The following is a 13210-nucleotide window of genomic DNA, read 5'->3' as shown; positions in this document are numbered from 1 at the left end:
AAAAAAAAAAAAAAAAAAAAAAATTAACACTGTTTGATCTTTAACTACCAAGTATCATATATCAAAGCCAACTAGTACAGAAGATCACCTGTCTTTGGAAATTGAACTCATGACCTTGTAAGTACTAAATACTTCATTAAAAAGGAAATAAGCGCTTTCGTCAGAATGGCTCAGCACACTAAGAATGAAGCAATCCGAGATCAACTCTAAATTACTGTAGTAGCTGTCACAGAACATGTGATGTAAAAAGGACAAGATTGTGGATATTAATTTCTTTAGCAATGGGATCATTTATAAGATGTTCCACTGATGTCAAGTGATTGAATTGTTTTTCACTATTGCGATCTGTTGTAGTATAACTTCTGATCAGCAATTTGGTGTGTAACTGGGAAAGGGCATTATGCACTACTCCCTAAACCAGAAGACACACGTCTGGAAATTAATCTCTGATCATAATCCTGAGTTGGCAGATTCTCAATGCAATAGTGGAAACTTGGATGTTAGAGGGGAAACATTTACTTAATTTAATTTATATCAATTGATTTGGGGATTATCTATTTTTGGAAAGGGTCTTGAGAAATGAGGAGAAAGCTGAAGGTGGAGGGAATTTCAATTAAAACATAGGTGATCTAAGTTTGCTATGTCTGTTTTCTGAATATCAAACTTCTCCCCTCACACACATACATACATTCAGGCCACATCAGTAGTAACTGTAAATAAAAAACTGTGCTCAGTGCTCTCTTTGTAGTAAAAAGAACAAAAGTCCCAGGGTTTAATGCCAACACTGCAAGGAATGAAAGAAACTCAAGTTCCACAACTAGAGTCCTATAACTCTGTGGATATCAGCTTTATATCCACACCCGCGAATATCCACAGACTATTTTTGCAGATTGCAGATTGGACGCAGATTTTGTATCCACGCAGGGCTCTATCCATAACCCACCTCTGTAGTAGGAAAGTCTGTGCTCTTCTTCTGGTATAAAACGTATCCTGAATTGTATAAAATTAAACAAAAAACAATATAAAAAAACACTAGAACCTTTACATAAATTTTAGGTTATACTACATTACTGCATGTCTAGCCTTTCCTCTTGATGTTGCCTCCCTTTTCATTTCATTGAGCATTTATAGTAACATGCACTGTATTGATAGGTGTGGAGATAACACAAAAGATAGTGAGGGCCACAAAACCTGGCTTGTAAATTTGTGCATCTTATTCTTGACTTCCATATCCCCAGAATAGTCCCATTTAAAAACCATACAGCTAACTGTATATGAAATAATCTTTTAAAATGTTATTGAGAAACTTCTTGGTTTAACGTTTTCAGGCCGCAAGTGAAGCCAACTTATCTGTTTGGCTAGAGAGCCACAATTGCAAAGACAGCTCTCTCTCTCTCTCTCTCTCTCACACACACACACACACACACACTGCGTTCCACTTTGAAATACTTCATAAAATCAATGAAAGGAAGAAATGCATTGCATTCTGGAAGTAGTAACTAAATGAAACTTACTTTTCGCAGACTTGTCTGCAGTCAGAGTTCACTTTAGACATGACAGTGGGATTATCAAGCTAATAGATCCCCTTGAAATCCTGTCCTGTTTCATTCTTATTCCATCTCCTTTGTCCTGCTTTTCTCCCCCAACCTTTGGCTTCCTTCCTGACCTATAGCTTTTGTCCTCAATTCCACCCCAATCTTATTTCTCTGTCACTATTCCCACCATAATTATCCACCTTGCTGCTTACTCATCACATTTGATTTTAAGTCTTATTATGCATTTGTGAATTTGTTTCCAGCTCCAATATGTTCAGCTGCTGCAGACCTGCATTTTACAGTACTGAGAGTGGAACAACCATCATGACACTTTAGTATGCTTCATTTAGTGTTGCATCCAGACAACACGCACAATGGTGCAATCCCACATCCAGTAATTAACATTAACTGAACATCTAATAAAAGTCAGGTTGTGTTGTAAATATCATTAGAGTTCTTAAGACAGAATTTGGCCAGACTACAGTAGTCAATAGTTCCAGTTGGACTCCTGGTGGAACATTAGGGTTTGCAGCATCTTTGCTTTTGATCTTTAACCTCATTACACTGTATCAGTAAGATTTAAAACCTCTCAGAGATAACACAGAATATAAAAAGTATTACATCTTTCTTTACGAAGAGTCTAATCACAATGCGCTTTTGTTGTGGGCAAAACTGTGAAATAATTAACTTTTATCATGCACATTTTCCTTTGGCTTGAAACAAATGACCAATTGCAATGCAAGTTACCTCCTGCTAGGGTCTCCTATTATCGTTTTACAGAGTGTTACATCAAACATCTAGATACAACAAATTTTCTAGGACACATTTGAAAATAATCATTATGTAAAACTAATTTAGAAAACAAGCCTGATATATATAGTGGAGAACACTATATAATGTAAGTATCTACTCTCTTGGGACAATAATACTTTAGACAGATGACGGATACATTATTGTATGTTATTAGCACATAAGGTGATTTTACTGTAGTTTATTTTTAGACAAATTAAACTATATTTTCACTCCACCTTTTTCCTCTCCAGTCTTCACGTATCTTAATTTCTCCTTCTTATTTTCTATTTATAGCTAATTTCTGTACTTGCTCTTCTGTTTAATCTAGAGTACTGAGAAAGACACATTAAAAAAAAAAACCCCAAATAGTTTATTTTTCTATATTTTCTTATGGTCCCCTGTTCTCTTAGTTACTGCATTATTCCCTTCCTCCACCCCAGTTGATTTTTCTTTATATTTTTTCTTTTTCCTCTGTTGTATTCTCTCTCTAAGCTCTTGCCTTTTGAGCAGCTATTAGCTCCTTAAAAGGACTACCTGCTAATGCTGACTAGTTTCCAAAGTGGAATAAACCCCTAAGGCAAAACTAGTGCTCAGGATGCAAAGCTTACTCTTACTATAAATTCCAATTCAAAACACAAGCAACAATATTGAGAGTATAACCCGTGGCTTCTCATTTTCAACACAATCACATCTACATTTAGACAAAACATCACTATTGTGAAACTGCACTTCAGACAATTTTCAGAGCGCATATAAAGATTCCTTGAATGCATCACAGCAGTGTCAGACTACTGCAGGAAAAAGCTCTACGTTGTTTTAAAGAAGGATTACCAAAAAAAGTAAGTCACTCATTTTTCATCGCATTAGGCCTTCAAATATCTAAAAAGAATGCCTTATTTCATTACTATAATCATGTAGTCTCTCAATTATGTTGTTTTAATGTTTCCCAAAGAGCTTCTGTGCATGAAATATCAAAGATTAAAAGATCTACTTAAATGTCAATTAAAACCTAATATTTATTTACATTAATACAAATTTTATCATTAGCATTTTGTGGGAGGCTTTTTACTTTGTTAGACTGATATTAAGATGGCAACTGGGAAAAGTATACAAATATTAAGGAGCGTAAATTTCATGAAAGATATGCCTTCAAATATTTATTTAAAAGTAAACTGTAAATTTAGAGTCAATTTTTTAAAATAGTGAATTAAAGTTCAGTATGAAAATAAACTTCTATATTACTAGTCCAGTCTAATAAACAGCTGCAAGAAATGTTTGCCCACACGAATTCTGTGGCTGCCTACAATCTGTCTAGCACAGTCAAAAGTTAATTTACTTTCTCTACATCAGTTGTAGGTCTAGGGAAGATTCAGACAGCAATAAATCACAGCAGCTGGAGGTGGCTTGTTATCAAAATAGTATCTAAATATACCATATTGAACAGCAAGGAACAATGTCACCTTGAATACATAATAGATCAATTTACACATATTTTTAGTTTAAAGAGAGACCTCTCAGGTCCCTAAGTACATCTGATATAAACTTTAGCTCTAATTTTAAAATTTGAATATACATTAAGAAGGTGAAATTCATTTTTGACCTTATCTCCTTCTAGATTGACCTATTTTATTTAGTTACAGAAGATTATATATGACACTTCTGGGCAACCTTGAGATACATGTTTGTAAGGTAGTTAGATTTAAGTTCTTACAAGACGACGACAATGAACCTCATTACAGAAACAAAACATTTAACCGTGTGACAGTGCCTTGCTTTCATTTAATTGAACTAAAACTTTTTTTAAAAATTGAAATTCCTCACATTTTTGTAACAGGATGAAAGTAATGTAAACACAGACAATTCTTAAAGAAAATGTTTATATCACCACAGGACTCAACCAAATCTACTAAGAATGCTAGATAAAATAGTGCAGAGAGTAAAGGCACTGCAGATTTCACTCAGTAGTCTATACTAATATTAGGTTTAAGCTTCCCTATAAAAGTATGTAAAGCTTCTCAGGATTACAGTAAACATGGTTTTTCATTTCCAGAACCCAGTCAATAATAGGAAAGTTAACAGTATGTGCAAAAGGTGATCCCCCCCACACACTAGCCCCATGTTAAAACATGGAGTCTAAATGAAAATTGTTCATTTTTTAGTTTCTGAAGTATCAGCAATGCACAAAAAAGCACTGTAAGGAAACTATTTCGGTATACAAATGATCTGAATATCAAAAATAAGTGAAACAGCTACGAACAGGATTAAGTCTTTCCTTCATCCACATACATAAATAGTATAAGTAAGAAAGAACCCATTTCTTTAATATTTCCACAAATTTATGCTATGTAAAACCCTATTTTGAAGCTTACTTAAATAAATGGGAAAATTTTAAAGTTTAGAACATGGAAGTAGTACCATACTAACTGCCTTATCTGAAGTACAAATTATGTATACAGAGGCAACATGATAGCTGTTTTCAAATAACTTAGGGGACAGCCAAGGAGTTAAATTTTTAACACTTTAGCACAGCCTAGTCCTACTCCCATATCTTCTTAACATATTGAGGTGACAGTCATGAGAGAGTACATAGGTATTAACACAATCACAGTTATCACATTGGTTTGCTTTTATTTCCAATAAAAATAAAAGTTTTAGATACTCATCCACAGCCTGTTCTGTCTCATGCTGCGACGAGCCATAAAAAGTATCCTAAAGAGGTAGCAAGCACTGTTTTGTTTCTCACACATTTTACATTTAATTATCCAGAATTCCCATTAAAAGTTATTTTGGGCCATATCAACTCTGATGCTAACCTTACTTGGAAAATGATTGCTTTGGAGGCAACAGTTCCTACCAGTCACAGAAAACAAGCAGCACCCAAAAAGCTGTCTTGTTGGCTTTTCTGATTACATATTGAAGTAAATATTATCTGGAGTTGAAATTTGCAGTGGAAAACTGTGACTCCACAGTTGACTTGAGTTATAATGCCCAAGGCCACAGGAGACATCTACTTAAGGTCATTTTTGTAACCCAAAAGGCAATATTTTTCCCACTATAAACTAAAAACTTAGTGTCTTTTCCCACTCTAAGGATATTTAGGGAGACAAAAAGGTGCAACTAGATGTAATGAAAAGTAGTTAAGAACAGGAAATTTAGCCTGAAAACAATGATCTCTTTCTGGCCAGATTTATCAGTCTGTGAAATAGTTCCTCCAAAAAAATGATAGAAGCCCCAATACTGTAGTAATTTAAGATCTCGTATACAGAGAGCACTAGAAAATAGACTGTTTGGAAAAATTTGTACTACCAAGGAAGTAAAATAGATGACATAAAAGGTGTTCTACCATCACCCTAACTTCTATCATCAGGGCCTTGCATATGCTGAGATTCCAATTCCCCTGAAAGTATTTGGAAATTTTCCCAATGGGAGCAGAATTCTAGGTTTTGGCTGCTGAATTTATTATTTTACTGAAGCTATAAGCTCAATAGTTTGTTCTCCCTATTCCTGGGTCAGGACATGGCTCACCTTCTTCTTTCCATGCAGCTTTTACCACAAGAGGGAATGAATTACATAAGTAGAGCATTCTCACATCCTTACTGCCCATAAAAGCGGAAGCCAAAAAGCAGAACAATAGCTTTCCTGGCTCATCAGGACCAAGATGTGTGCCATGGGAGAGAACATGGAAGTTGCAGGGCCAAGCCAATGTGCTGAAGGTCTCGGTCAGAGCTCTGTCTCACACAGGATGCAAATATGCAGGGCTGGATAAAGCAATCTGGAGTCCTGAGAACACCACTACATGGGGCCTTGCATGGCTCCCTCACTCATCAGAGCCTCACCCATCCTCCATCTGGAGTGGCAAGAGCCCCCCTCCTCTCTTACAGACTTTGTAGTATGCTTCTCATCCAGGCTCCAGCACTTTAATTTTAATCCAGTCACGCACTTGTGTGGCACTGTGTATCTTTATTTTCTCAACTGCAACGGAAGATAGCTACTTGACCTTCAGAAGAGAGCTGAGGATTAAAGTTTATGTAATGTTATGAAAATATAAAGTGTTTATTATTCATCTCAGACAATGCCAAATGGAAAGAATGTTAGTCACAGGCACCCCTACAGACACACTAACAACTACAACAGATATACCCATAGTGTTAAACAAATTGGGGGGAGGGAGGGAGAGACATTACTAACTTTGGCCATAGCTACACTGGCGCTTTACAGCACTGCAACTTTCTTGCTCAGGGGTGTGAAAAAAACACCCTCCTGAGCGCTGCAAGATACAGCACTGTAAAACGTCAGTGTAAACAGTGCCGCAGTGCTGGGAGCGCGGCTTCCAGCACTGCAAGCTAAACCCCATGAGGATGTGGAGTACGTGCAGCGCTGGGAGAGCTCTCTCCCAGTGCTGGTGCTGCGACTACACTCACACTTCAAAGTGCTGCCGCAGCAGCGCTCCCATGGCAGCGCTTTGAAGTTTCGAGTGTAGCCATACCCTAAATCTGCTGTTCCTGCTATGTCCTCTGACAAAGGAACAATTTTAAATGAATCTCTCTTGAAGAACAGTATTCTAACGCTCTTATTTAAATAAAAATATAATCTCTGATATGTCTTTTGCATCATTGACACAGCAGATATTTTCAAAGCCTATGTCTACATTTGCATTAAGAAAGGCTTCCCGGTGCTCACTCTAAATCTGATGATGGCATATCTTCTCTAAGATGCTGTACCTGAAACAGGTTAGCAATTATCATATACTAATATTAGATGCAGCTGTGTACTTCCTGCAACTTGCTAGCCATTCCCAACCTGAAAAATCTCAGCTATGGTAAGTGACCAATACGCCTTTCCAATATGCTTCCATCTATTAGTTAAAGAGAAAAAATTGTAAAAACCAAGATAGCCACAGGTTCTTGAATCCATTTAATACTAGATACAACTATCTCCTCAAAGTCCCAATTATGGAGAAATTTAAAAAATCCATCAATAACCAGGTGGGGGAGGGATAGCTCAGTGGTTTGAGCATTGGCCTGCTAAAACCAGGCTTGTGAGTTCAATCCTTGAGGGGGCCATTTAAGGAACTGCGGTAAAAATCTGTCTGGGGATTGGCCCTGCTTTGAGCAGGGGGCTGGACTAGATGACCTCCTGAGGTCCCTTTCAATCCTGATATTCTGTGATTCTATGATATCAAGAGAGCATGAGTAATTAATATGATTCATCGGCCAACTGGCAGAGAATGACATGTCAATTGATTGCTTATTACTAGTTATTTGTATTCTGGTATAGGTCTTCACTGTGCTAAGCACTGTATAAATACTATTCTCTCTGTGCATAAACTATCAATGACTCTGGTCCCCAAGATCTGCTTTACAATCACAATATCAAACATCCAACTGCAAGATATGCATAGGTGTATCTCAGGCACAGTTAACCTATCTAGGCTTAGTTCTGGGTATGTTGAGGTGAGCCATCAGTGAGAAAACAAACAAACATTTTTCTTGCTGTGGTTTGGGTTTTTTTAACATATATATAAAAATCCATATTTTAAAAGAGAAATTGGAACAAATATTTGTCCTATCCTATGATTTATAGTTACCTTTTGAGTATTACCTTCAGAGTCAAAATATTGTTACAAATCCACTATGCCATAGTTAAGAAAAAAAACAACATCACTACTTGCAGAACTTCAGTATTTAGTGATTTGTTTGACATTGTAGTTATTCCAAACAACTGGAGAAGCACAAACACATACTATTTTAAGAGGTGTGCCAACATGACTGGTAATTCTGGAGTACAAACAAGAAAGCAACCAAAACTTCATTAAACACAAAAGAGTGAGAAAAAAAATCTGTTTTCCAAATGAAAAAAATAAAATTTGGCACAGAAGTTTATATATCTGAAAGGAAGCATGTCTTAGTAGAATTAAGAGCACAGAATTTGGAGCTAGGCAATGTGAGTTATTTTGCTACTGATTCACTCTGTGACCTTGGCCAAACCAATAAACAAATCTGGTCCAAATTTTCATATTTGGGCACCTAAACCCACATAAATTACTGCAATTCTGACATTATAATAAAAAAGGCTGACAAATGAGGTGCTGTAGTCATCATGAATCGGTCAGAGTATGAATAATAGGCTGCGAGGCAACTCTCTGACACCACATTCTACAGGCCATTACCCTCTGATATCACTGAACGATTCCAAACTACAGCATCTGCTCAAGAAACTCCCTGAAGCAGCACAGGAACAAATCTACACAGACACAACCCTAGGGTCCTGACCAGGGGTATTCTATCATCTACCCAAGTTCCACAAACAAGGGAATTCTGGATGCCCCATCATCTCAGGCATTGGATCCCTGACAGCAGAATTGTCTGGCTATGTAGACTCCTTCCTCAGACCCTATGCTAGCACTCCCAGCTATCTTTGAGACACCACTGACTTCCTGGGGAAACTACAATCCATTGGTGATCTTCCAGAAAACACCATCCTAGCCACTATTGATGCAGAAGCCCTCTACACCAACATTCCAAACAAAGATGGACTACAAGCCATCAGAACAGTATCCCCGATAATGTCACGGCACACCTGGTGGCTGAACTTTGTGACTTTGTCCTCACTCACAACTATTACAGATTTGGGGATGATTTATACCTTCAAGTCAGAAGCACTGCTATGGGTACCCACATGGCCCCAAAGTATGCCAACAAATAGCTGACTTAGAACAACGCTTCCTCAGCTCTCATCCCCTAGCACTCCTACTCTACTTGTGCTACATTTATGACATCTTCATCATCTGGACCCCTGCGAAGGAGGCCCTTGAGGAATTCCACCATGATTTCAACAATTTCCATCCCACCATCAACCTCAGCCTGGACCAGTCCACACAAGAGATCCACTTCCTGGACACTACAGTGCAAATATGCGATGGTCACAAACATCACCCTATACCAGAAGCCTGCTGACTGCTACACTTACCTACATGCCTCTAGCTTTCATCCACACTACATCACACAATCCGTTGTCTATAGCCAACCCATAAGAGAGAACCGTATTTGCTTCAGTCCCTCAGACAAACACCTACAGGATCTTTATCAAGTGTTCTTAAAATACCCACCTGAGGAAGTGAAGAAACAGATTGACAGAGCCAGAAGGGTACCCAGAAGTCATAATGTAAAGGTACAAATATATATATCAAGAAGTTATTAAAAGGAGAACCAAGACAACAGGTCGAGGGGAATGTAGTATCCAGAAACTCATTAAAAGAAACCAGTACTGGCCAATCCTGTATGCAGGACAAAACTTCTCATTTACTTTAATAAAAAGTTTTAGTTATACAAGGAGTGCATGATCAAGACTTAAGAGAACTCTTGCCACCCTCAGGCTCTGAAGATTTTGGCAAATCCTGCTACATTATTTCTATATCTAATTAAACAGACAAAAGCTGCATCCAGCTACAAGACAGAAAAGTCCTTGTATGAATATCAGGTGAAGTCTGAAACTCCTATCTTCATCTCTTGAGAGAGAGAGGAAGCAAAACCAAAGCATTTCAACTAGAATAAGAAAATCCTAGAAAAAATGTAGTTTAGATGTAGTCTCTGTAGATTTTTCTTCCAAGCCCTCAAAAAATTTTATCTTATGACAATTTCAATACAAGAAATCAAGAAGACCGAAGTCTATCCAAAATTATTATTATTTTGTTAAAAGCAGCAAAGCTTAAGAGTTGAGATATAACACCTTAAAATCAAGCGCATTATGAAGGTGTACTGACATTATCATCATAATTCAGTATCTTTCGGGCACATTGTCTTCTTCAGGTGGGGTGTGTGTCAAAATACCAGGACCCTGATCCTGAAAGTTGCTGTATATGGGCACATGTGTGCACCCATGCAGAGCTCACTGAAGGACTCGAATGCAGTTGCTGTTAAAATTCCTACAGCAAAGATATTTTTGATACAACTATTTGGGTGGCATTTGACTGCAATGCTACAATATTTCAATTAAGAAATGCTATTTTTAGGAGGTTCTGCCACCGTACACCCACACCCATAAAAAGGGAAGATTGGGTAAAACAGCAGAGTAAAATTTTCACAACTACTACTACTAAAGTGTAAGTTCTTCCCACCCTGGCCAGGTTTAGAGGCAGGAGACTGCCTGAGGTGCCGGGCTTGGGGGACGCCAATTCAGGTTCCTATTTTTGCTGTTAGCGACAAAAGGGAAAATAGAATGTTCCAAGTAAAATGTTTCAGGTATTCCGTATGTAGATTGATTTTCACTAACGTCCTAGAATGTTCTGGACCTTCGTAGAATCTTGTGGAACCTTCCAAAATTTCTGAGAACTACATTTTCTGTAAACCTCCTAGAATGTTGTCAGCCATCCCCTCATGGGTATATAAGGGGCAGGGCATTGCCAGTCAGTCTTATATGACAGGGATTAATTATGTACCAAAGTGATGAAATCGGCTGCAAATAAAATAAAATAAAAGGCATTCAAAAGTTTAACAAATGGGAGGGGAACATGCTGAAGATACTCCTCATGTGGGACGTCATTTGGTCTAGGGCAGGTCCTGCTTCCAGCATCACTTTTCTGGGCTCCTGAGGAATTTTCTATGTAATTTGCTCCAATAAGCTTCTCACATGCATTACACTTTCCTCTTATTCTACTTAACTGCCACTTGATTTAAACAAAGATAAAATCAAACGGAAGGGTTTTTAAAAAAAACTCAACAGAAAATGGTCACAACTTGGTATCTATGAAGCTGGATGCCCTAATTTCAATTTATTTGTGAAGAATTATGGGGGTCCTGAATCTTCTGGGACTCTGATACCTTGTGTTCTGCTGGGTCTAAAAAAACATAGATAAAAAAACATGAATGGTGTTTCAGGCTGAACTCAGAATTTCCTTGATTGTGGGTGTCAATCTTAAAATCATTCAGAATCAGGCCTTGATCCTCCAATTCATTGTGCACCAGTCAACTGCTGTGACCATGCAGGGCCCCAGAAATGTAACGGGGCTCTGTGTGCACATAGCAATCCATGGTCAGGCAATGAACTGTATACCGTAAAGTATTACGAACCCTGAACTCCTCACAGAATAAAGGTCCTATTTTCCTTTTTTACTTATATGACCACCCCCCCCCCCCCATTACAACAGTAATTGAGTGCCTCATGTCTGCAAAACACTTGAGAGATAGAAAAGTACTATTATGCTGATAGGAGACTGAGAAACGAGACTGAGAAACAAAGAGAACAAGGTAACATACAAGAAGTTACAGGCAGAGAAGAGAATTGAACCTGGGACTCCCAGTCCCAGACAGTGCACTATCCACCATCCTTCTTCTTCTTAAGTATAAACAAAGGTCATTTTGCATAGTTAAATAAAAACCTCAAGTATTTAGCATTAAAAAAAAAAAAAACTTTTTCAGTGCTATCTTTATTTTAGAATCTCTTCCTAGGTGTAATTTTAACTCATGTTTCACCTTTGTGCATAAGAAGGTATTAATAAGTCAAGTTTTTATTAACAGATTCTAAAGAATTTCACTACAGATGCAGGAATAATTTTACACAGTGCTCAACTGCTGTCACCTCAAGGAGGAGGACATCAACTAAAAGGACAATCAGAGCACCAGAACAACAGAGAAAGTTAACATCACCAAGGACCCTCTCCAAAAAAGACCATAGATCCTTGATGTTCCACAGAGGCTCTTTTTGTTTTTGAGATACCTCTGGGGAGAAACCTCCCTCGCAAACAGCCGCACGGAACTCATTTTCTCCCCCGAAGAAGAAGAAAGGGCCCCAAGATAAGAAACTTTGGTCAGAGGAAGTGCCCAGGTGAACAGCCGCTCTATTTGATCTGTAACACCAGAAGGATGAGCTAAAGCAAAAGCACAGCAGGAGGGCAGGGGAATCATACCGGGGGGCGGAATAAAGAACACCACCACGCTCTGTCTTCCTCACACTTCGGCAGGCGGCCATCGCCCGCGGAAACTGGGCACCTTGGGCCTGTATTTCAGCAGCGCCAAGCAAAGCCCAGGTGCCAGGTGGCAGAAACGCTGAGGCCAGGATCCTGGCAAGCACGGCTGCGGCCTCCGGCCCGGTGAGGGAAGAACGGGAAAGGCCCCGGGAACCCCTCCCCAGTGCAGGGGCTGCGAGGGCCACTCACACTGAGCCCCACGGGGGTGCTCGCTCTCCCCGGCGCGGACGGAGCTTGGGCTGGAGCAGGCGCCCCGCTAACGACAACAACGGGCAGCAGAGTCCGCGGCCGGAGGCCGTCATAGCCCGCCCTCCGGGCCGGGAGGGATGTCCAGGGCCCCCGTTACCTGGCCGGAGTCAGGCAGGCAGCGAACGCGCCTCTCCCCCTCACAAGCTGCCTCCGAGCCGCTGACATTGACAACGCCACCGCCATGCTGGTGGTGCCAGAATCGCTGCGAAACGGTGGCCTCCCAGGGCCAAAACTCCTCCGCCCAGAGAGGAAACGCGAAGGTGCCAATCATCAGCTACCTCCTGACAAGCGGGGGATGTTGGGAGGGGGAGAGGGAATAGCAAAGAGGGCGGGGAGGGAGACCAGGCAGGGGGATGCGTGGATCTTTCCGAGTTTTTACATCCAAGCCCCTAAATTGTAAAATAAAGAAGTCTAGGTATTCTCGGTGTTTCAAAAAATCCCAGACCCTGACATAGTGTGGTGCAAATGCACTACAAATTGTTGAAATTGGCACCTAGGAATTTTTGGGCCTATTCCTCTCCTAATTATATGTCATAAACAGAGAACAAAAGAATGCTCCTCTTACACAAACAATTCAGACCCTAATGCATCTGGAAGCAACATCATTACAAATATCCCGATTTAGCACCTGGATCCTGCAAGATCCAGCTAAGTTTTGGCTACAAACCCA

General features: G+C 39.4%; 1 protein-coding gene across 2 annotated transcripts in view; it reads right to left on the bottom strand.

Annotated features, from left to right (window-relative positions):
• Positions 1 to 12829, bottom strand: part of NDUFS4 (NADH:ubiquinone oxidoreductase subunit S4) — a 66884-nt gene extending 54055 nt beyond the window's left edge. The window contains exon 1 of one of the 2 annotated variants that reach the window (XM_032798923.2): positions 12638 to 12829. In XM_032798923.2, coding sequence (XP_032654814.1) covers positions 12638 to 12811 — 174 coding nt within the window. In that variant the 5' untranslated portion in view covers positions 12812 to 12829. The remainder of the gene's footprint in view (positions 1 to 12637) is intronic. The other variant, XM_032798924.2, reaches the window with a different exon arrangement.
• Positions 12830 to 13210: the final 381 nt, after the last annotated feature.

The sequence above is a fragment of the Chelonoidis abingdonii genome, chromosome 6 (genome assembly GCF_003597395.2).
Source record: "Chelonoidis abingdonii isolate Lonesome George chromosome 6, CheloAbing_2.0, whole genome shotgun sequence".
Classification (NCBI taxonomy): Eukaryota; Metazoa; Chordata; order Testudines; family Testudinidae; genus Chelonoidis; species Chelonoidis abingdonii.
The sequence above is the reverse complement of the archived record's forward strand: the minus strand, read 5'-3'. Positions and strand labels throughout refer to the sequence as shown.